At 40.5% G+C, this 22,273-nt stretch overlaps 1 protein-coding gene across 7 annotated transcripts in view; it reads left to right on the top strand.

The window, feature by feature from the left end:
• SPECC1 (sperm antigen with calponin homology and coiled-coil domains 1) overlaps positions 1–22,273 on the top strand; it is a 79,528-nt gene that overhangs the window by 45,865 nt on the left and 11,390 nt on the right. For 4 of the 7 annotated variants that reach the window (XM_057415266.1, XM_057415257.1, XM_057415273.1 and 1 more), the window contains 6 exons: positions 203–381; positions 9,281–9,426; positions 9,640–9,740; positions 11,010–11,091; positions 14,638–14,788; positions 15,699–15,801. In XM_057415266.1, coding sequence (XP_057271249.1) covers positions 203–381; positions 9,281–9,426; positions 9,640–9,740; positions 11,010–11,091; positions 14,638–14,788; positions 15,699–15,801 — 762 coding nt within the window. Of the gene's footprint in view, positions 1–202; positions 382–3,079; positions 3,166–4,806; positions 5,247–9,280; positions 9,427–9,639; positions 9,741–11,009; positions 11,092–14,637; positions 14,789–15,698; positions 15,802–22,273 lie in introns of those variants that run through there. The other 3 variants (XM_057415287.1, XM_057415294.1, XM_057415304.1) reach the window with 3 other exon arrangements.

Genomic DNA, 22,273 nt, shown 5'->3' on the forward strand with positions numbered 1-22,273 from the left:
GTATTGGCGTGGAAAGCTCAGCATCAGTTTCTTTGGCAGTCTTGTCAATAGTGTGTAAAGAGGCAAGTGTTTAGTTTGACCTCAGTGTCATCTTGAAACTGTGATGAAACCCTGGTTGCTTGTGATCACTGCAAGAGAGTGCTCAGCTCAAGTAGGTGCACTTTTACAGCAAACAGTTTGGGGTTCTGATTGCTCTTTCTAGGAAGATGCAGAAGAGTGGAGGCGTTTTCAAGCTGATCTGCAGACTGCAGTGGTTGTAGCCAATGATATTAAGTGCGAAGCCCAGCAGGAGCTCCGTGTGGTAAAGAGGAAGCTTCAGGAGGAAGAGGAGAAGAGTGCCAGACTGCAGAAGGAGCTGGATGAAATGAAGGGCAGCAACAGGTTGGTTACTTACAAAGGCTGGGATTTGAACTGTGACTGCTAACATGCATGCACACAGTGCTTTGTCAATAACAATTCATTGGCTTGGATGTGCACGTTGTCTGTTTTTAACTCTTCTGCCAGATTTTGTTGTCTCTTATTCTAAGATGTTTCTGTTCTTTTTCTTTTTGACAATCTAATTCTGTCAACTAGGCCATGAAGGTTTTAATATTAAGTAACAATTGCCAATATATTCCTACAGCTTTGTTCTCAATGCAGTATTCTACTGTGGTTTATTGCCTTCGTAACAATCTGTGCAGTTGTATTAAACCATCTGTGAAAAGTTTGGTTGGCTACATCCAGAAGAAAACCACTTAACTTGAGAGGAGTCAAGGACTGTATATGTTGACATTAAAATGAGGACAGGCTGGACTTACGTTCTGCAAGTCTGATATGTGTTAACTGAATGATCAATGCAAGTACTAGGATTCCTCATTTCACATCTCCTGTCCTTAATTTGAAACCTGTTATGTGATTAGCTGTGTTAAATGGTCTGGATGGTGACCTGGGTTAGCTTTTAGCTCAGGAGTGACTTTGTCATGCAGTGGACACACCTGTAAAACATTTGCTGTAGTCTCAGTGGTTGGAGGGGGAACAGTGATTGTGAACCATTCCGAGATACACCCCAGCAGGGTAAGGTTTATGTGTGGGGCTTCCCTCTGTGTCATGGTAAGAACAAAAGTGGCTTTTACAACTAAATCTGGAACCCGTACAGATGCCTTACAGTGTGGTTTTTATGCAGTGCGTGTACCACCTTTCATGCCAAAAATCCTACTACAATTGAAGTACTGAATAAGAGATGGAAAACAAAAGATGTATTAGAAGTGAGAACCAAAATTTCTAATGCAGACAGTGCTTTGCTCTTTTTTTTTTTGCATTGATGTAAATAGAGCAGGCAGAGCTTACGGTGATGAAAAACTGTACAGGGGGAATGAAGAAAAGCAAAATAACACAAGCCAGTTGTACTAGTTATCAATAATGTGTGCCAAAATAATATTGCTCCTCTAGATTTTTTCATTTAATCTGTTTCCTAGTAAATTCATGGCCACTGGCAGAATAGCCACGGGACCACAGTGAATCCTGTCATTTCTTTCAGGTGGAGTAGCAGTCTAGCTTTGTTGCACGTAGTTGCTTGCTGTTTTCCATTCAGGAGTTGCCACAAGCAGCTGTACAGTAGACAACAGAAAAAGGATGGGAGGGCTTGTGTGTGGAGGTGTATGGATCAGCATTCCTGGGTTGAAGAAACAGAAACACTTCTTTTTGGAAAAATAAAGGAATGTGTTTAAGCTCCAGTTTCATGATCAGAGTCCCCAGTGGATGCAGAGAAAAGCTATTACAGACTATGTGTTCAGACAAAATGATTACCAGACAGTACTTAAGTTCTGGGCTGTTTCCATTGCTAGTTTGTTCTTAAGGAAGTTTCTCTTGTATAGTATGGGTCCATATGTAAGGGTGGGAATCATATACGCGTAGTTTCCCTTTATTCTTTTTCTATCTGAAGATTGTTCTTGAAGATAATGACTAATCTGAAGACTAAACTGAATAGAAGACGACCTGCTAATTCACAAACTGGGATGTTTAGCTTCTATGTATAAGGAACATGGCTGCATTGTCAGCTCTTTGGCATAAAAAGCCTAAGCTGCAAATACTGCTTTTGAAATGATATCCCCAGAATCCATCCATCCATAGTTCCAGACGGAGGTATTCAGACATGCATTTCATTAAGTCAGATTTGGCATTTGTGTCTCCCTCTTTCACATATATGTAAATAAATGTCTGTCTCTATGTCCTGTTAACTATCTGTATAGCTTGCTTCAAATACTGCATCGGTCATGGATCCAGATATACTGTCTGCAGTGGGCAATGCTTAATCTCTTTCAAAGACAGGAGTTGAGACCCAATATTGCATGTGATTTTAATTGAAGTATAAAATAATTTAAGTATGATTTGACTCAGTGTCCATGCAGAGAGTACAGGATTTCTGTGCTGAGTGGTATGGAGAACATAATGAAGCCTATGCAAGTCACTGCCTAAACAAACCAGTGATAACAGCTAAGCACTGGAGTGTTAACACTGTACTGACCTATGAAACATATTGTTGAAGTCACCAAAGCTGCTGCTGAGAGCTAGTTCTCCACTTCCAGATGGTTTTGTATTCTGAGGTCATTATCTTCCCCAGCACCTCAGCTTCTTTCACCCAGAAAGTTCTGGAATAGTCTCATTGTTGCTTTTACTCAGCCTTCACAAATGCTACTGCTCAGAATCAGCAGTAGATTCTGGTACGTGTGGTGACTTAGAATGCATGCTCAGCATTGGTGGAAAAAGTTTGTAGCATGATACTTTGACACAGTCTATAAAGTATTCCTCGTTTTTGTTAATGCTGAGCAGCTGTGCACTCAGCTGAGTTTCTGACAGTCCCTAGTGAAAGTTTCCTGTTGGATTTTGAAGCTCTGATTGGAAAATGTACCTTCCAAATAGCTGCTACTCAAAGGTTTCTGGCAAAATCTCAGCCATCTCTTGAGTGTCATTAGACTCCACCTCATAAATTGATCCTGAAGCCAATTTATCTTCTACGACATCCTGCCATTTTAATGTTTGCTTGTGGCTGCCTGAGTTCCTGCCTCCAAGTTTGATTTCACTGTTACGTTCTTCTAATCAGACAAAAAGTCATTTTTGGTTCAGGAACAGCCAAAGAACTTGCAGAAAAAAATCCTGATGAGGTCATCAGAGTTCATCTGAATGAAGGTAAGAGCCTCCCAAAGGCATCTTTAACACAGATTTAATGTCTAATTCTATGACTAAGAATGCTGGGGGGAGGTTGGACCACCATCAAACAAATGGAATGAGGAAGAGAGGAGTTAACTTGTCCCAAGTTAGTACCGATTGACACCTACAAATAGATTAACCCATGTTTCAAGCAGCCCTCTATGATGTTTTTACATCCTAATTAATGTTTTTCTCTGCACTAAAATGCAGAAGCTTTTACAGTCCACTGCTGTGTAACACCTGTCTCCTCACAGGTGGTGGAAATTGAAGTTACATAGTCTCCATCCTTGGAGGTTTTCAAGACCAGACAGGATAAGAACCTGAGTAACCTGGTCTGACCTCCTAGCTGACCCTGCTTTGAGCAGGAGGCTAGGCTAGGTGGCTTCCTGAGGTCCCTTCCCACCTGAATTACCCCATGATTCTGTAGCAACTTTCATCTTTTCAAAACACTCACCTTGAAATTCAAAACATTTTTTTGTAGCTCTTTTAGAATTGAATATTTAAGCAGTGATTAAAAAAAATTAGGTTTGTAACACAAAGGAAGAAAGCTGTTGCTGAAAGTACCCGAATTATGGATGCCTTTTTTTTGGCTTCGTTACACACCCATTTCCAAGCCTTTCTGGCAATACACTGTTTAGCAGCAGTGAAAGCTTCATGGTCGTGCTTTGACTTTTTCCCTTCAAGTTCTCAGAATCATTTTGGATTATGTGCCTTGAACCAAGAACATGGAAGGAAGGCAGTTGGGCTGGGAGTAGTGCTCAGAAACCAGGGAAATCCTATCTGTAATTACATGAGCAACTTCTTAGAGTAATAAAACAATTTAACCAAATCTCCAAACAGAAGTCTAAAGTGAAGGTTTCGATGTATTCCACTAATTTGCTTCTGTTCTTCCTCCTGAAGTCTCAAATGCCACAGCATGGCAGTGTTACATGCTTTTTCTCTTGGAATTAAGCTTGTACTGTGTATTAAACCCTGCTGTCAGTCTCTATGTGTTGATGTGCTGCTCATTTGTGCCTGTGTTTTGCGGCTGTTCTGTTTTATAGAGGTTCAATAGTTCATTCTGCTATCACTGAAAGCAAGCAAACTAGAATGTCAGAGCAGGGTTCTCCAAGTGTTCCAACTCACTAGTTAGTGACTTCTCAGAGTTGTGTAGGATTATTTGGGGGTTTTGGTTTTATTTTGCTGGACAGATTATTCCATGCCCTTTAGTATAAGAACCCTGAAACAGGTGCTGTGACTGAGGTAGGGCAGTTGCCTGGAGGGGTTTATGTACCTATTTTAAATTGATAGTCCTAAATTATTAGAGGAGAGGAAAGCCAGGAGCACACTACCAGCCCTGTCCTTTGAAATTGGTTCCCTGGCTTTAAATACTTAATTTCTTTCTGTTTGAGCAGCAAAGATTTCTTTTCCTTGTACTTTGTAATGCTGTTTGCTCATCATCTCCCAAAGCTGAATTAGTGGAGTGTTAAGGCACTCCTCCAAACTTCCTAGCAACATCATCAGCATTTCCCCTGCTTTCTATTTAGAGATGATGGGGTGATTAATGTAGAGAGCTTTACGTCAGGATGGGCATTGTATTGCTTCTTATAACTTCCCCGATTGTTGTCTGTATCTCCATAGGTGCCTGATCTCTACCAGCTAACACAGCCCTGAATGGAGGCACAGCCAGGCCTGTGGGACACTTCAGGACGTATCTTCAACTTGCAGCTGAAAAAGGGAAGTTCCAATTTGAAAAAGCACCTGAAGCTTTTTGTTGGCCTGCAAAAGTCAAGGGTACTGCAAAGTGTGAATGCTGCTCAGGTCCACCTCCTCCTCATGGGGAAGTGCCTATTTCTTTGTTTCAGAAGGCTTCTTGCTTCAGAAGACTCCATGAGGTGGAAGAAGTTCTGAATTAGTCCAAAGCCAATGAGGCCATGAGAAGTAATCCCAGAGATCTGGGGAACTGAAATAATTGAGGGCTTTTTGGAGGGATGGGGATTATTTGCCCTGCCACAGAAATTCAAACATGCTATTTTAAGCTTAAGCAAAAAATAAAACTGTGTATGTCTAACTTGTAAAATTGAATGTACATACACATTATGAATTCTCCATCTAGTATTATATTCCTAGATCTCTGTGTGTCTAAATACTTATGTATATGGATCAGTATGTGTGTATATATATGCACACACAAACTCAAGAAGTAGGTTACTGAAATCCAGCAGAAAAGCTAAATAGAAACATGAAGTTGTTTTTCCAGTTTCAGCTGCTTTGATAGTTTCACATCTTTAATACTGTATTGACAAGGCACTCACCACTGGGTGGCATGTCTGACTTGGTATGTTTTAGGAAGTGGGGTGGGGCCCAAGGAGTGTGTCCTGCTATGACTTTGACAGAGAACGTCGCATGTGAGGTTTGTCCTGGCTGTGAGAACTGCAGATGGAGAGATCTGAACAAAAATAAATGAATATATCAAGCCCCTAGTAAATATCCTCTCAGAAAGGAATCTTTCTCGTGCCCTTAACTCAGGTGAAGTATAGGATGATCAGGGAGAACTTGCTGAAGTTCAGCTTTCCAACTGGAGACGCCTGGAGACAGCCTTACTTGGATGCTAAGGAGAAACTCAGAACTCACCGTCTCTACCAGGAGATCATCAGGATTTATTCCAGGACTGGAATTTCATGTTTTGGCTGTGGGATTCCCATCTCTTCGTTCTGGATGTGAAGACCTAGCAAGGGCCTGGTCTCAGAGCAGGCTGAGCTAGTAGAGAATTCTGCAGGATGTCCTGGCTTTGGCATGGCCTTTACCGTTGTGCCATGCTCCTGGAGTGCATGTATATATGCACACTTGTGTTACCTTTCTTTTCTGTGCTGGCAGCTGTTGAATGTTGTTTTCTTACGTTTAAGAAATATATATTAAAGTGCCAAATAAATGCTTAAGTGTCTGGAATTGTCTGCTGCCTGCCCTTGGCCTCTCTTCCGTTCTGTGCATCAGTAGCTGTGTGTCTCTTTGTATCCTTTGGAGTTCAGGAGGAGTCACAACAACAACAGGAACTTTATCAAAGACTAAATTGCAGAGTAATTATTTTTGAACATCTGGTTTTGTGGTCCTAGGCCACCTGTAACAAAGAGCAGCTTAGAAATTTCCCAAACACGTGGAGGTTGCTGTTGCCAAACTGTACATTAAGCACAAAGACTTGCACCTTGTTGGTGGTCTGTTTTCCACATATTCCACACCCAGAAACTAAGGAGACTAACTCCTGCTGATAGAGAAGAGCTCATTGCGTCTACTTCTCTTGCCAATGAATGAAACGAGGCAGTGGTTTTGTGAAGAAGGCTGCACATTTTAATTCCTTTGTGGCTAAAGTGCTCTGTTTCCTCCTGGAGCTGCTCCACTTAAGCCAGCTGCACTTGCAGCATTTATCTATATAAACCATTCATTCTTGTTTCAAAGAAAGCATACATAAATGACTTTTAGTTCAAATCAGTCCTTTTTGTAGCAGAGCTTACTTGGTCTTCTTGGATGGCCTAAGCTATACTAAGCTGAATAAATTCTGTGTACAGGGAGTCAATTTGGTTTGGAGTTATAGCTTGTCATTAATTTTTCTAAGTCACGTTTTCCTATCCTGTCCTCCTGAATTAGCTTGCTACTGCAAGTTAAGCTCTTCTGCTTATCTCTTAAGAAACCTATATATGTACACATATGTGCATCACCTTACCATACAGATGTTTTTTTTCCTCATTAAAAATGGAAGATGCTCACCAGGTTTTATAATGCTCCATTGCTTGTTGGCTGGCATGTGTGGTTTTAGTTGAAGCGAATGAGTCTCGGCACTATTCTTCCTGCATTTTGTGCCAAGGTTTGCAGCATGAGAGGACTCAGTTTTCTGATGTGATTGTGTTTAATCTAGGAGGTTGTTTCAGGGTACATTAGGAGCCTGTTACAAATATACAAACTTCAGATCACAGGAAGCATCCTGACAAAATTGGAACCGGTAGCAGCTCCAGCACTTGAGTCTTTGTAATTACCCTGCACAATGCCAGAGTAATGGCATGTGATTTCTCAATGGACTTTTCTGTGGCACAGCATAGAGGCTGGTCTAGTTACTCTAACTTTATTTAACACGTTTGCACCCTTCTGCAATCAAAGGCTAGACTCTGGGAGACGAGTCTGAGGCTTGGGCTGTTCTTGGAGTTAAATCCTAACCAATGAAGTGATGGTTGCCTTGAGCATACCTCTGGCTTGCTTTAGTCTCAAGATTTGCCACTTGGCCTCCAGGCAGTTACTATTCCTTTCTTATTCTGTTAATACTCTGCAAACCTTGTATACATACCCTTGTTACCTGGATAACTAGACAGAACTCTAGCATAGTAGCCTATTTAATCCTTGGAAGTGTAATGGGTTGCAGTGGATGGCTTGGTATCTTGAGGCAGAAATCTATCATTCCTTTATACTTTACTTAGAAAACAGGATTGCTTTAGCTTTTGTGTAACTTAAGTGTAGATACTATCACCTGTTGGTCTGGTTTATGCTTTATGAAGCCATAAAAGGGAAACTAGGGTAGAACTTAAAGTTAGTCAGCAGAACACTGGCTCCCTCAGAGCTTTGTGAATCTTACCCAATCTCCTTTCCTCCTTATTGGATTAAATGGAGCATGGAACTGAAATGGCTTTTTCTCTAGCCATCTGCCTTTGCAGGCTGCCCTGGCACACAAGGAGCTTGAATGAATTAGCAAAGAAATAGCCAATGTCTGCTTAAAGACAGCACCTTCTTAAGCGCTGCCAGAAATGGAAACATGAGTCATTCTTACTCTCTTATTCACTGACACCCTTCAGACCCCTGTATTTTGCAGACTGTGATACCAAAAGGAAAGATAACTCTGATGTCTATTTTTAGCTCAGTGGAAGTTGTTCAACCCCATAGGCACTTTCTGGATGGAGACCTCCAGCCTTCTTATGAAATGATTTCTGGTTTTGCATTCACATAGCTCTTGGTGCCTGCAGTGCTTAGAAGTAAGGAAAAGTGGTGACCTGTAAATTAGCATGCATTTCTTAAGCAGCCAGGAGAATAGGAAAGTAAGGTATAAATACTCTCTTTTTTTTATGTGACTAGACTGTGTTATTAATTGCAGCTTTTCTAAGCCAAAGCTGAGTAACTATACTCAAAGTCTACCTGAAAGCTACTGGGTAAGTACAGTGTCAGTGCTAAGCAACGTTGGCCAAGCCTGTAAAAATGTGTGGTATGACTAGAAGCAGCAGTTACACTGGATGATTACATCTGCTATGTAACACAGCTGTGGTCTTCCATGTACTAACTCCTTTGAGCACCTAATCTTGACTTCAGATTTTCTTTTCAATAGAGTAACTTAATGATCCTTCCTGTTAAAATATGAGCCTTATTGCTGTTTTGAGTTTGCCTCTCTTCATTGCAGCCATTGAATGTTGGTATTCTTGTGTTTGCTCGGATGAAGCACTTAATGCTTTTATTCCCCCATATAGCTGCCTAAGGATTGTGATCGAGGGTTTGTATGTTCAGCAGATGTCCTTGTTGATAAACTGTAAGAGTTGAGTTGCCAAAGTTTTTCAGTATAAAGTAGGTTTTCTGGTTTAATTTTTATGGCTCTTATCTGAACCTGTCGTTATTTTATTTTCAGTGGTGGCATTCTAACTGGTAACAATTACTCCACCAATGGCCACACCAACTAAAAACATACAGTGTAAAATAACATCTTTCTCTTTGGTTACTTTCCTCGTTACACACCGAGGACCACAGTAGCCCCTTGGCCCCTGTGCTGTACTGAAAGCCCATCTTCAGGTAATTACTGATCACTCACAAGTCTCAAGTTTTTTTTATCTATGATAATTCTCCATCCTGCTTGAGGGTGGGGAATGGAGTTGATATGGTTAACAATGCAGGAAATTTTGTTAGATTCAGTGATTTCATGTTTGCAGGCACTTCAAGGAAAGAACATGAACCTTCTAATGAGTGGTCCATGTTCTGGGCATTACAGTAAAAATGTGCATTGTTGGATTTGCCTTACCACACATATAAAGACCTTTAATCTCTACTTGCACTTCCTGTTGCCCCTGACTTTGATCTGGTTTCTGCTTTGCAGGCTGATAGCTGAAGAGGTAGAATCTCTAGAGGCAGATACAAGCAACCGCTGGCAAGGAGTCTGCATTAGCAGAGCATCTCCCACACCATCAGAATCTGCAGCCACTGTGAAGTCACTGATAAAATCATTTGACTTGGGATGCTCAGGTATTTGAACACTGTATTTTGTAGTAAAAAACATTTCTAGCAGCAAGCAGGTAATTTTTGCCTTTTTGTGCTGCTCCTTAATGGATATTTTCTGTCAGTGCTTGCTACATAAATACTACCTGTGGCGTATCACGACATCAGTGGTTCCTTGTTCTGATGAGAGAGACATAGTTGGTTTTGAAATGCAGATGTTTCCATGTTTTTTCCTTGCAGGTAGCACTGGACAAAATATCACAGTTCACAAAGTCCCCAGAAGCCCTTTAAGTGGAATTCCAGTGAGAACAGCCCCAGCAGCTGCTGTTTCCCCCATGCAGGTACAAGGAGCTGTTTCCGTCCTCATAGTTTTAAAATGCAGTGTTTGCTGCAGCGTGGCTTAGCTTCGGCATGCCAACATGCATATGTTGACAAGGGGAAGGGGAAACTCATCTGTTTATTTGCTGCGAAACATAAAATGCTGTAGGGCTACTAACAAAAAGGATCAAAGTGAGTTTGTCTTTACCTTCAGCTTAGAGTCTCAGTGGATAGATGTGAACTCTTTGGAATACGATTCTGAACTTTAGTCACTGTTGACCAGAAAAATAGGTGTTGCTTGTTCGGAGTGAGTTACCAGAAATATCAGACTAAACTACATAGCTGGTGTGTAAGCCAAGACATGTGGGGTAATGAGTTTTTAAGATGTCTGCTCCCAGCTATCCAGTAAGATCATACATTGCTGAATGAAGAGCTCTTGCAATTGGGGTATTTTGCCTATTGAATCACAACTCTCTGGAATATCAGACTGCTTATGTCACTGCAGCAATTTCTGTTAGCAATTATCAAACCTGTGGTGCAATGTTACTGGAAATAGTGCTTTTGTGAATGACAGAGAAGCAAATGCACCGTGCTTCCCAATTTCTGTATATGCTAAAGATAGCATGCAATCAGCCTTCTGACCTTTCTAGGCTAGAGAAGCCATTGTATGTTTTCTGACGAGGTAGTCACTGAATTTACAACAGGGTGTTCCTCTCTCACTCTGGGTAAAAGACAGTTGTGGGACTAAAGTGTTTAGGTGAGTACTCTGAACTCAGATGACTTTGAAAGGCTACTTAACAAATGTGTGAGCACAGTTCCTTCAAAGAATCAGCAACGGAAGTTAAAAGAATGGGATTAAACAGATGTCTGGGAACCTTCTGCTAATGCTTGACTTGAGGGAGTGTTAATGCTGAAAACTGGTGCCAGGGCTTCAGAGAGAAGAATCCTTCCGACTTATGACTTGAGGTGCTGGGGGCAGAGGCAGGGTTAGGAACAGGCATTTTTACTTTTGGTTTGTGACACTAGATTCTGTTTGGCAAAAGGAAAATATGATACAAATGGGAACATGAAATAGTTTAGGAATGAATGTGTTACCAGCTAAAAATATTGTCCCTTTGTTAATTTATTTTTCACAACCATTTCTGCAGCTCTAGGTGCAGCTGATACCTTGTTGAAGGGTTTCTGTATCCCTCTGCCTTCTGAGGTAGCAGAAACATATCTTCTTTCTGCTTACCTATTTAAACATGGTATCTGATATTCTTCTAATTATCTTTTGTACATTTCTTTCACAGAGACATTCTGTTTATAATAATGCCAAGCCAGTTAACAAAGGTGTTGCCAGACATGCAGATCTTTCAGACCTTCCTCTTGCAGGTAGGTTGCAGTAAACATACAAATGTTGCCTCTTTTTTACCATTGAAAGCTTGCCATTAACTGTTGGCCTCTGCCTGGGCCATTGTTCCTCTTCTTGTATGGTCAAAGGAAACAAAGTGTCTTCAGAGTCTTTGTTTCAGAGAGCTTATTAATTTTGTTGTGTTTCCATTCCCATCTTGATCATAGCCTTAGAAACCTAAAAAATAGCTGATTTGTAATGGCTTGCCAACATAAACTTGCCTTCTTTATTCCAAAGTGTCCGTGGCACCTCTCTAATCCATGCTGTGGAACTGGAGAGGATTGGATTTGGTTCAACATGTATGTATCTGGAACAAGGCCAAAGCACTGTCTTTTCAGGGTTTATTTGTTTTTAAATTGAGCTTCATTTGAAATACATTAAACATTGTAGATACCAATATGACTGGTTTAGGAGCAGTCGTATTTGGGCTTGAAATAGTTTGTTTTGAGAGTTCTCAAGAGATGCGTTTGTTTTTATTTCACACTTTGCTTTTGTTCTCTTGTCATTTAATATTCTCTTCTACCAGTGTTTGTTTCCCATTTTCTCTAGGGCTCTTTATTTTGATTATCTAGTCCTGAATGTAGTTGTTGCATTGTAATCAAAGCTAGTAACAACAGATCATTGAGTTTTTAAGGACAGCTGAAATACATTCCTGTAGTGAAACCTCAGTGAAACTGCAGGGAAGGACAAAGTCGTCAGTCACAACTTCTTCATTGGTAGACTGGATTTTCTGCAATAGTTTGCTGTTACAGGCGAGAAATTAGAACCTGTCTTCGTTTTTGGACTCTTCAGTTAATCTGCTAAGCTTTTCCCCATCGTTCAAAGCTGAAGAGGTACTGGATCTGAACAGCAAAACGAGTTATAGGGTAGATGGCAGCATAAATAAATAACATCTTTTTCTATGCTACTGGCTTCTCCTGCAGAAATAAATGCTAAGCAAGCAGAAATTATCAGTGGGACAGGCAGAGTTTACTTACTTGTATCAGTTGGTTTCCAGTAAATGACTTGCGTAAGAGTGTGCAATAATTCTAAACAGAATTTAAGACCTTTTTAATCTCTACGAGTTTACTGTAGAGTGAAGTAATCTATCAACTGTGCAATGTAATGCCAGTCCTTAATAATAAATGTCCCACTTCAGGCCATGGATAATTACTGTTGTTACCCAGAGACAATTGTTCTGTAAAAATCTGTTGAATATGGTTTACCATCTAACAAGTTCCTGTATTTACAGCTTCTCTTTGTACCTGGATTTAATTTAGTTCCAATAATCCATAGCAAAGGCTTATTCACTATAAAGCTGTAATAGCTCTGGTTCCAATCTAAATACCTCTAGAAGGCAGTTGATCCAAGCCCTATGCAAACAACACTGAATTAAAAAATATCCCCAGGGAAATTCAGAGTGAAGTAGTCTCCATAATAATAATCTTCTGGATGATTCCATCTGAGCACTACCACAGTAGGGTTCTGTGATGTCCTTAATGTGACCCAAATGTTACATCGTTGGAGAGGGTTTACTTTGTGGAGAGAGCTGATCTTTGCCTATGATCTTTTCATTTAGAATCAGAAGTTTACTTGGAGTACCTAAAATAAGTCAAAGGAAGGATTCTGAAGTAAGACTCAAAGTACAAAGCTGGATACTGTTAACTTGCACCACTTCAGGCACTACTGTATAATTCAAACCAGTAACCACAAAGTTCCTTTAAATACTGCAAATAGTGTTAACAGAATGGGATTTTTCCTTCTGTTGCATATTCCACATGTAATTATTATCCTGTTTCTCATTCCAGATGACTCCTAATATGCCTCCTCCTTCATCTTTTCTTTCCATCTAGATGATGCCAATATTCTTTACACCTCTCTGGGATCCTTCCTTCTCCTTCCTTTTTCTGTACCATGTGTGAAGACATCCTGAATGATTAGCACAGCACTTCCTGATTAGACCATGCCATTAGCCAGTCCAATTATGTTAATGGCAATTTAACAGTGCCCCTTTTTTGTTATAAGCTAGCAAGAAACCTACATTCCTCTTCATAACATTCACATTTTGTTTAGTTATATGCCTTTTGCACTAGATCTGTTTCTCTAAGCAGAATTTGCTTAAGTTTGAAACAGTCCCAAGAATCATTCATTGGTTGCCTGTCTGACTGGTGTGACTTTAAATTTGAGGCAATTCCCCATAAATCCAGCATAAAGAGGAGCTAGAAGAGTCATACGTTTGGAATATATAGTGGAAAAACAACACAAAGTATGTTGTGTGCCATTTCTTGTTTGCTGTGGGTTCATGATGCACACAAAGAAGGGACAGTGAGTGGAAGGAAGGAAGACCTTGACAAGGGTATATGCAGTTCAGTGCAAAACTCTGTCAACAGCCAAGCTACGATGGTTTCTGTCCTTTTCCATCTGGACTAAGTAGATGGGAACTTATCAGCCCTGTATGCTGTGGAGAAAAGGTGCAAAATGCCTATAGCTCGCAGCAGCTGCACATGCTTACAAAATTCAGGAGGCAAAACTAGGGCAGCTGCATGCCTGTTTATCTGGCAACTGCTGATACACATACCCCACTCACTGCTGAAAAGCAATTAAGGGCTGGTTCAGTGATAGACACCTTTGCTGAAGGCGAGATAAAAAGGAATTCACACCTCTAGGTGATATGGCATTAACTGATAATGAACACTGGGAGGGAACTGAAAAGGAGAACAAATTGTGTTGTACAATCAATTAATTTCTGATAACAACTCATAATGTGCTGGCATAGATCCGGCCTTGTTGACAGTTTGTCTACAGAAAGGAAGCAGCCAGCTTTCCCTGTGTAACACATCACTGTACCTCATGACTGATGTGAATCAGGAGATAATTTGTTTTCTATGATCTCTTTAGCTTCTCTTAAAAAACCTATTGGATTCTATGGCTACTAATTTTGTTGATTTTATACATATATACACACTTGTATAAATATATACCATTTAAAATGTTACATAAAAATATGTAATATGTGTAATAAAAATGTAGATGCATCAGCTGTGAATATATTGAGACTTCCCAAAGTCCTGTCAGATAGAATGCCAAGCATCATATGATAACAGCTGCCCCTTGCTGCTGCCTGGAGCTGGGTTGTGTTCAGGAGACAAGAGGTTTTCTTGTTACAAGTGACTAATGGCAGAAAATGAATTCTTGTAGTAGGGCTGGCCAGTCATCTGCTGAAGATATCTGGTGATCAGCTTTTGAACCTTGAAGACTGTAGATTTTGGTATTTCCCCTCATTCACCTGAGGCCCCTACCCCCCAGCAGGAGTATCAATCACAGGAAACCAGGCAGTCTGTACTGTTGAAATCATCAAAGCCATTCCTTGTTATGATCACCTCTAATCTGCTCAAGGTTTCCTAGCCCCATGTGTGTTTAATGAACAAATGAGTACATTTGTTTAGAATCAAAACAACTCACTGCATATTGTGTGCTGGGTGGCAGGACAGTGATTAATCAAATTCCTCAGGCTGCAGACTGACAGGAGTTTTTTTTAATTCCCACAGACCTTCTGAAGGGGAGAAATGAAGAGCTGAAACCAGACCATTACCTGCGTAAAAGCCCCTCCCTGGAATCCCTGAGCAAACCTCCTGTGGCCTTCAGCAGCAGAATGCTTACCTCTACCCCCAGCAGCTTGAAACCCCAAAGCAAACTCAGGTACCAACTGTTTCCTGGGGAAAAACAGCACACAGAAAGACTTACAGCATTACCTGACACTATGATGGATGTTTTAATCTGGTGGACCCCTGTCTCCAGTGGAAACTCTGCTGGCTACTGTGTCCGGTTCAGAATTACCAGGCTGTAGCAGATCCGGGTGTCATAATTCAGATTATAATAACCAAAGTTATGTGTAAAATGAGCAATCATGGTAAAATAAGGAATCATGGCAAAATGAGGCTAGCAAGCTCTCAGGAGCCACTAAGTTATGTACAAGAATTCCATCATGTGTACGAGTGGTGTTACTGTGGCTTTGCAGCTAAAAGCTTGGAACTCTAAGGGAAAGGTGGACACAATTTTCTTCTGTCTTGACAGAAGATGTATTTTCTTCTGATCTCCACCATTATTTCCAGCAGTAGAAGCTGTAGAGTGGAGACAGTGCAGGTGTTTTGACTGTTGGCCTTGACTGCAATACAGGTTCCAGATTTTTCATTTTATTCAAGAACTCATTCTGCAGCAGAATTGAATGTGAATTTGCTGCTACAGATTCTTTAGATAGTTTCTTTCCATTCTACACTCTATATTCCAGTTTTCAATATGTGAAGCAAGAGATATGTGAAAATGTTATAAGTGGAGTTGGTGAAAATAGTAGCAGAAATGCATGGTTAACATGCGCCATTAAACTTCCATGGGCTGCTGGTTTTTCAGCTTTTTGTATGCAGCGATACCAACTGGATTTGTCACATTTAAGGGCAAATACAGGATGAAAGTTCTGAAAGCTGTTACGGTTTGGTTTACAGTTAGGTTCTGTGCTGCCATTCTGCTTTGTCATGCAGATATTATTTACACACTGGTAAAGAATAAGAGACTTCAAGCATATTTATCTATCCTGTTTGCTTCCCTGGATTAGTGTGGAGAGAAAGGACCCACTGGCAGCCCTGGCTCGAGAGTATGGTGGTTCAAAGAGGAATGCTCTGTTAAAATGGTGCCAAAAGAAGACTGAAGGTTACCAGGTAAGGGAATAGGTACAATTTTACTTTTCTCTGGAGTGTAATTCATCACTTCCTTATAGGTGTGCAGAAAGCAATGTCACTTCAAAGAAATATGTATATTTCAGTCTGCTGATTTTCATGTTTACTTCTACTGGGTGTTTCCATCCTCTTCCTTCAGATTTCTTAAACACTGGAGTCCCCAGTATTACATTTTCATAAGTAATTCATGTACGAAACCCAAAATACTGCATCAGAGGTTGCTGATGGTTAGAAACAGAGTGTATATGTGCAGCAGCTTCAATTCAGCATCCATTTTTGAAATTACATTGTAATATTTTTCTGTAAGTTTCTGTGGGCATTGGGCTGTTGTGAGAGATTTTCATTGGTCATTTCTGTAAAAACCAAAGAAATATTTCATTGTGTGTCCTTGACCAAACGAAGCTTGCAGCTTGGAGCCCTGCTCTTTCTAATCTCCTGCAGTTTAACAGGGATTTTACAAAGCAAGTTTTGACTGCTTGAGAATGGGTCATTTCTTTGTAGAGTGAATCCAGTTCTTATATGGCCGTTGCTGTGCTTACCAAACTCTGCCTGGTGTTTGTATGCAGTTGGGTTAGGCCTTTGATTCTGCTTGTAACTGAGCTGTAGAAGGCAATTACAGACCAGCTCATCCTGTGATATATGTTGGGTGTGCAGGGCAGTCTTGGTTTGATATAATGTTGAGATTTTTCTTTCTGAAGAATAATATTGTTTGTTACTTAGAGCAGAAGACAAAAGCTGTTATCACCACATGATACGCACCCTGGAGCAAGTCTTTAATAAAAGCAGATTCCATCTTTTAAAGTAAATAATAAAATACTTTTTTTTTCTTCACAACCAGCTCTTTATGAAGCATTAGCTGCAGGGGGCAGGAGTTTGGAAGAAAAGACAGTAGCTTTGCCCTTTAAATAAACTGAGCTATAAAAGCCTGAGTCATTTCTTAACACTGGCACATAACACTTGCACTGATTTCACAGGACAGGTATCAGAAAAAGCTTTTGATTTTAGACATATCTTAGAAAGAATAAAGCCAGGGTTAGCATTTTGTCCCAGGTTCTGTGAAACTGCCTAAAAGGCAACAGTGCTGTCCCCTGAAATTGTCTGCTCTTTTCTGTGTTGATCTGTTTTGTATCTCATCTACTAAAATCCTCCTGATCTTGGATTTGGAAGTGTGGGGGAACAGTCACGTCCAGTCCTCAGAAAACAGTTTATGAAATACAACTTTTCTAAGTCTAACTCCTGTTAAGCAAACTCATCTCGAGGAACACTTTCTCCTGACAGTGTTGCTCTTTTTTATTTCAAATGTTTTTTTGTGGTGAGCTTCTTCCACTTCTCTTAGAGCAGTGTAACTTTGAGTTCACTGGAAGGAGTGCTCTCTGAGAGTCAGCCTGTAGTTTTCTTTCTCTGATTATACCCAAGTTGGACTAAATGTATTGCTTTTAGAAATTATTACCTGGCTTTGCAAATACAGATGCCTGTCCTGATTCTGTAGGTACCAGATGGGCACTAGAAGTGACAAGTATTCTCTCTGTGGTAGAAAAGAAAAAGAATCTTGTTTTTCTGCGCTGAACCCAAGTAGTAGAGCTAACAGTGGATCAGATAGCAGGCCACCCAGGAGGTATGCAGGCAATCTGGGTCTGTTTGTTTTTCCTTTTAGTATTAGTCTCTGGAGGGAAAGTATGTCCAGGCTTCAGGGGACAGTGGAAGTCTTTGCTTCAGATATGGCTGCTGGTGTGTTGTTGCTACACCACTGTCCAGATGATGTTTCAGGAAAAGCTTTGTCGGTTCAGCTCCTGCTCTGGTGAGGCTCTTGTTCTGTTCATGGCTGTCCTCTGTCATTACTCTTTCTAAAGCAGCAGAATGAGTTCTCAGCAGTTTTTGAGAACAAGCAGGCAGAGCACTGACAAACACTCTGTAGTCCAGGAGAGCCTCAGAAGTTCAGACTCTGGTGTGGTGAGGGGCCTTATTACACAGAATTGTAAGATCTCAGGGCAGAAATTAGAGGGAGATGAACCAAAGAACAAACATGATGTTGATTTATGGTGAGTGTCTTGCCTCTCTATCTTCACTGCTGCACTTAGAGGCATTATCTCTTGGACATTCTTCCTCAGGTTCTCTTTCCATTGCTCTCTTTGTGGTGCGTTAACTAGCTTTTCTTGAACTTGCTTTTCCCAGACCCTTGCACTCTTAAGATAAGGCTGATATTAAACTCCACAGGGAATTTTTATCCTTGTGTACAAAGAACTGGAGTGGAGTAAAGAACGTCATCCTCCTTCCTGCCTTCCTTCCACTGCAATGGTGGGAATGAGGTAATGAACTCCACTGAGAAGGAGCCCAGTGATGTGCATAACTTCTTTTCCGTCAATAATACCACTGTCTGTGAGGCATCATCTGTGCAAATCCCAATATAATCTCTCTGTCATGTTCGATCATGAAGCCCAGAACCACACATAGCTTTGGACACAAACTGTTCTCAGCTCTGTGACATAGTAGAATGAGAGAATAAGACTTGCTGCTTGGCTGCTTAACTTCTTTTTTTCAGTGTCCAAATGTACTGCCTTTAAGGTTTAGTAACAGTTCCTGATCTGAGCTGGTGAGGAAGAGGGAGATTCCTTTGTTTAAATTATGAAGATACCAGATTTCATTAAATAGTATGAACAAAATGGATTAGAATAACTGATATTCTCAGTAGCAGCTACTACCAGTGTCCCAGATTCCTTGAAGAAAGCTGGATTAGTGACCTAGGAAGGTATCTGGGGATAAGACCTAGGGACCAGCACACAAGGCCCAGCTTTTTAAATGCTTTAATCCATACAAGGCTTATCCTATAGATAGAAATTGACATCCTGCTCCTGACATATATTATAGAATCATTTAGGCTAAAAAAGACCTTAAGGATCATCAAGTCCAACTGTAATCAAGTCCTTTCATTGACTGCAGTGGGAACATTCCCTGGCTTTGAACTTCAGCATGTTCCCCAGGAGGCAATCTAATAAAACAAGAGAGGGACGCTGGAGGGAGTTGAGGGAAATGCAGCACACATTATTGGTGGCCTGCAGGGGATTTTTTGTGTTTTTAAAAAAAAGAAATTGCGTGAATTGACAGTAACTGAGTGAAAACCTGAAAGCATCGATGCTTTTCTGATGTGCTGTGTCATTTCTAAGATCCCCGTTTAAACAGTGAGTTGATACCTAAAAGATGTGAATGCAGAAGCGAGAGTAACTATTTAGAATGTGAATCACTAGAATGAAAATGAAGTGGAAGTTCAGTTTAATGACTGTGAGAAAAGAATATGAAAGTGGGATTGCATAAACTGTGGCATAATCAGTGGTATTGATTTCAGTTTTAATTCAGTGCCTAAATGACTGTTATCTGGCGTTTTGGCCATCCGTTTTGAATAACTGTGCAGGGGAGGTGCTAAAAAATTCTCTGCAGTAAGAGGAATTGTAGTGAAATAAGACTTTGGGTTCAGTGGCTTTGTGCAAAACTTTCTTTCAGGAAAATCTCCCACTTAAAAAAACCCAATCTTAATCTAATGTATGGTTCCCTATAAGAATTGTGACCTGGCACATGATATCTTTTGCCAGATATGCATAGACTGTTCCTTCTGCTTCTCTGTATTTGTTGACATCATGGTGTATAATGTAGGGTGATGAGATGACCAGATCTGAGAACAGCTTTTGTGGCTCTGGAACTCAATTACCACAAGTCCTTTAAACCACAAAGCCTGCTGAGAACAAGTTATTTATGTTAAAATAGCTTTTTCTCTGTTGTCTTGTGGGTTTTTCTTCCATCTATTTAAAAAGATCATACATCATAGCAACAGTGTGAAGTAGAAATTGGGTGCCTCTTTTCTAATAGACTCTTTTCCTGTGAGTCGTAACTCCTGGAAGCTGCTGAGAGTCATTCTTGTTGCATTATCACCTTCCATAATCATATCATTAGTGACTGTAATGTTATTTAAGTGCCCTGGTTCTGTTTGCTCTCTGTGGAGACCATTTGTCAAGGGGCCAAACCTCTCTAGATTAAGTCTATTGCTATCCACAGATGTATTGTGAAAACACGGAACATCAAGAGGCACTTAACCCATGATCATTAGAACTGAGGATTGTTGTTTCTGCCACATATACCCTCTCCAGAGAGGGGAGGGAATTGCTACCATGTTAGTGAATATGTTTTGCTTAAAACAACTATTTCTGTGATATTTCCAACCTCTGCACATCACCTACAGCACAGAGGAAAAGAGAACTTGAGACCAACACTTTTCTCCAATGCACAATCATCATTATTCTTTCTATCAGTTGTGTTTGGTTTAACAGGACCCATTTGGGATCCACTTGTTGAAGAACTACTATCTCTTATAGTAAAACTGGCTGTGCAGTTGTCTTAAGTAGAGGAATGCTAAATAGAATGGGACAAAGAATGTTCTAGAACTGTCAAAGGGAAATAGCAGCTATAGCTCTGAAGACTTTTATATTTCATATTCCTGACCTGTGCATTGAAGCCATTGAATTCTGTCATCTCTGTGACTCCTGACAACATCAGTACACTGGTTTATGGAGGGAAGGCAGCAGACATCTTCAGGAAAAGAAGCAATGCTCCCTACTAGCACTGGCACCAACATCAGATGGCTGATAAGTTGGTATTAATCTTATTGGCATTTGCAGGGCCAGCCTTGGAGTGAATTTTTTATCATCTGGAGGAATCTCAAGAGCATGGGGAACTGCTAACCAGAGCGGTTTTTATGTAGCTTTCATGTTGTGCAAGTAGTTCCTGGGGAAAAGAATTCCTTTTCATTATCCTGCATAAAACACTAGTAAATATGAGCAAAGCTAGAAGAAAATTATTTATTTGTTTCCATGCCTTATTCGGAGCTATTGGACTCTGCAGTAGGTCCCAGGAACTCTGTGCAGTTTTAGAAAGCATGCTTAGGAGTTTGTAGGAACTATTTTTAGGTGACACTCTCTGACATTGTATTGTTTAGTCTGAATTAGCAAAATACAAATATCTGTATGCCCAGCAATTCTGAATGTTTGCCTCAAAAGTTGTGATTTGTTATTTGAAGCTTCCTTTTCACAGAATCACAGGTAGTTTTAGGGCATTGATGAAGTATCCCGATGGACACTGCCGCCTCCATAGTTTCCAGAAATACAGACTGGCATTAAGGGGAGTCTGAATACTTCAACTTTTGTCTTTACTGTGTATTTTAATAGAAGTCCCATTCCTGTATAGTGCCTTAGCTGTTCAAAAAGAAGGAAAAAACCCTACCCTGAAGTATGCCCACTATTATGCTTATTCAAGCCTTGAGAGATAGCAATTGGAAACAAATTGCTTCCAAACATAACCTAAAAGTCCTTAAATGTAATTCTGAATGCTTTTACTGCAAGAAGAGTAAAGCTAGTATAGCAGACTATGTAAAAGTTGGTGCCTCTGCTTAGTGCTGCGTGCTTCAGGTAGCAAAGATGCAAAAGCTGAGGGGGGGAAAAGGCAGTTGCAGTGTTTGCTGTTTGTCAAGTAATTATAGCAAGAGACTGGTTGACTAGTGGTTTGGCAGTGGATGTAATATGATGCTTTTTACCCTTTTGTTTTCAGTTTAAACTCAGACTAATACTAGCTTTTTGTTTATGAATTTGTGGCTTTATTTTTCTCACAGGAATTTGCATTCCTTTTCTTTCTGTGCTAGACAGTATTTCCTCCATACCCTCTTTGTTCTCAAGCCCTATTCCGTGATATTATCCCCTGCTTTTTCTCATATTTTTTGCTTCATTTGCTGGCTGGATGAGGTCCAGCATAGATTAAGTGTGGCCCAAAGATGTACAAATGCAGATAGGCTGATGAGGACACAACATATTCCCTTTGGTCAAGTGATCATGGGGCCATCGCGTTCTCCTTAGGGAGGTGGACTCTGCTGTGTGGACAGCCAGCCAGGATGACCATTTTTTGACTGCTGATGCATTAAACAGGCATATTCCTGGGGCTGCAAACAGTGGGGACCTGCTTTATGGGAGCTCAAAAGCTCCTTCATGGCCAGTTGTACATTAACATGTACACGTTTGGTTTCTTCCTTATTCTGGAAACTAAGGGTTATATTTAGAAAGAAGAAGTCAGTTATTTCTTTGCACGTCATTAGTGTGGGTAGTTGACGTTATCTTTCTTCTTAAGCAACTACTGTCTCAGTCTTTAAGTCTTGACCAAGCACTTTGCCTCACGTACACTTCAGTCATGCACTGTCTTGGATCACAGAGGGTGAATAGGGACTTTGCAAATGCTACCACAGTCCTCAGGGTTAGTGCTCAGGTTGGGAATTCCATTAAAAACACAAAGAGCTGAATGGGACAAAACCCAGGATCAGTCCTCCCAACGTCTGCCCCTGGGTCTTGGCTTGTAAAACAGTTGGTTAGACACTTCCTTTGACACTAATATACTGGAGCTTAGTTTTAAAGCCTTGAGAATCCCA

This window comes from Pezoporus wallicus, unplaced genomic scaffold, assembly GCF_028554395.1.
Source record: "Pezoporus wallicus isolate ANWC-B61680 ecotype Strahan unplaced genomic scaffold, APGP_CSIRO_Pwel_v1 contig_8517, whole genome shotgun sequence".
Classification (NCBI taxonomy): Eukaryota; Metazoa; Chordata; class Aves; order Psittaciformes; family Psittacidae; genus Pezoporus; species Pezoporus wallicus.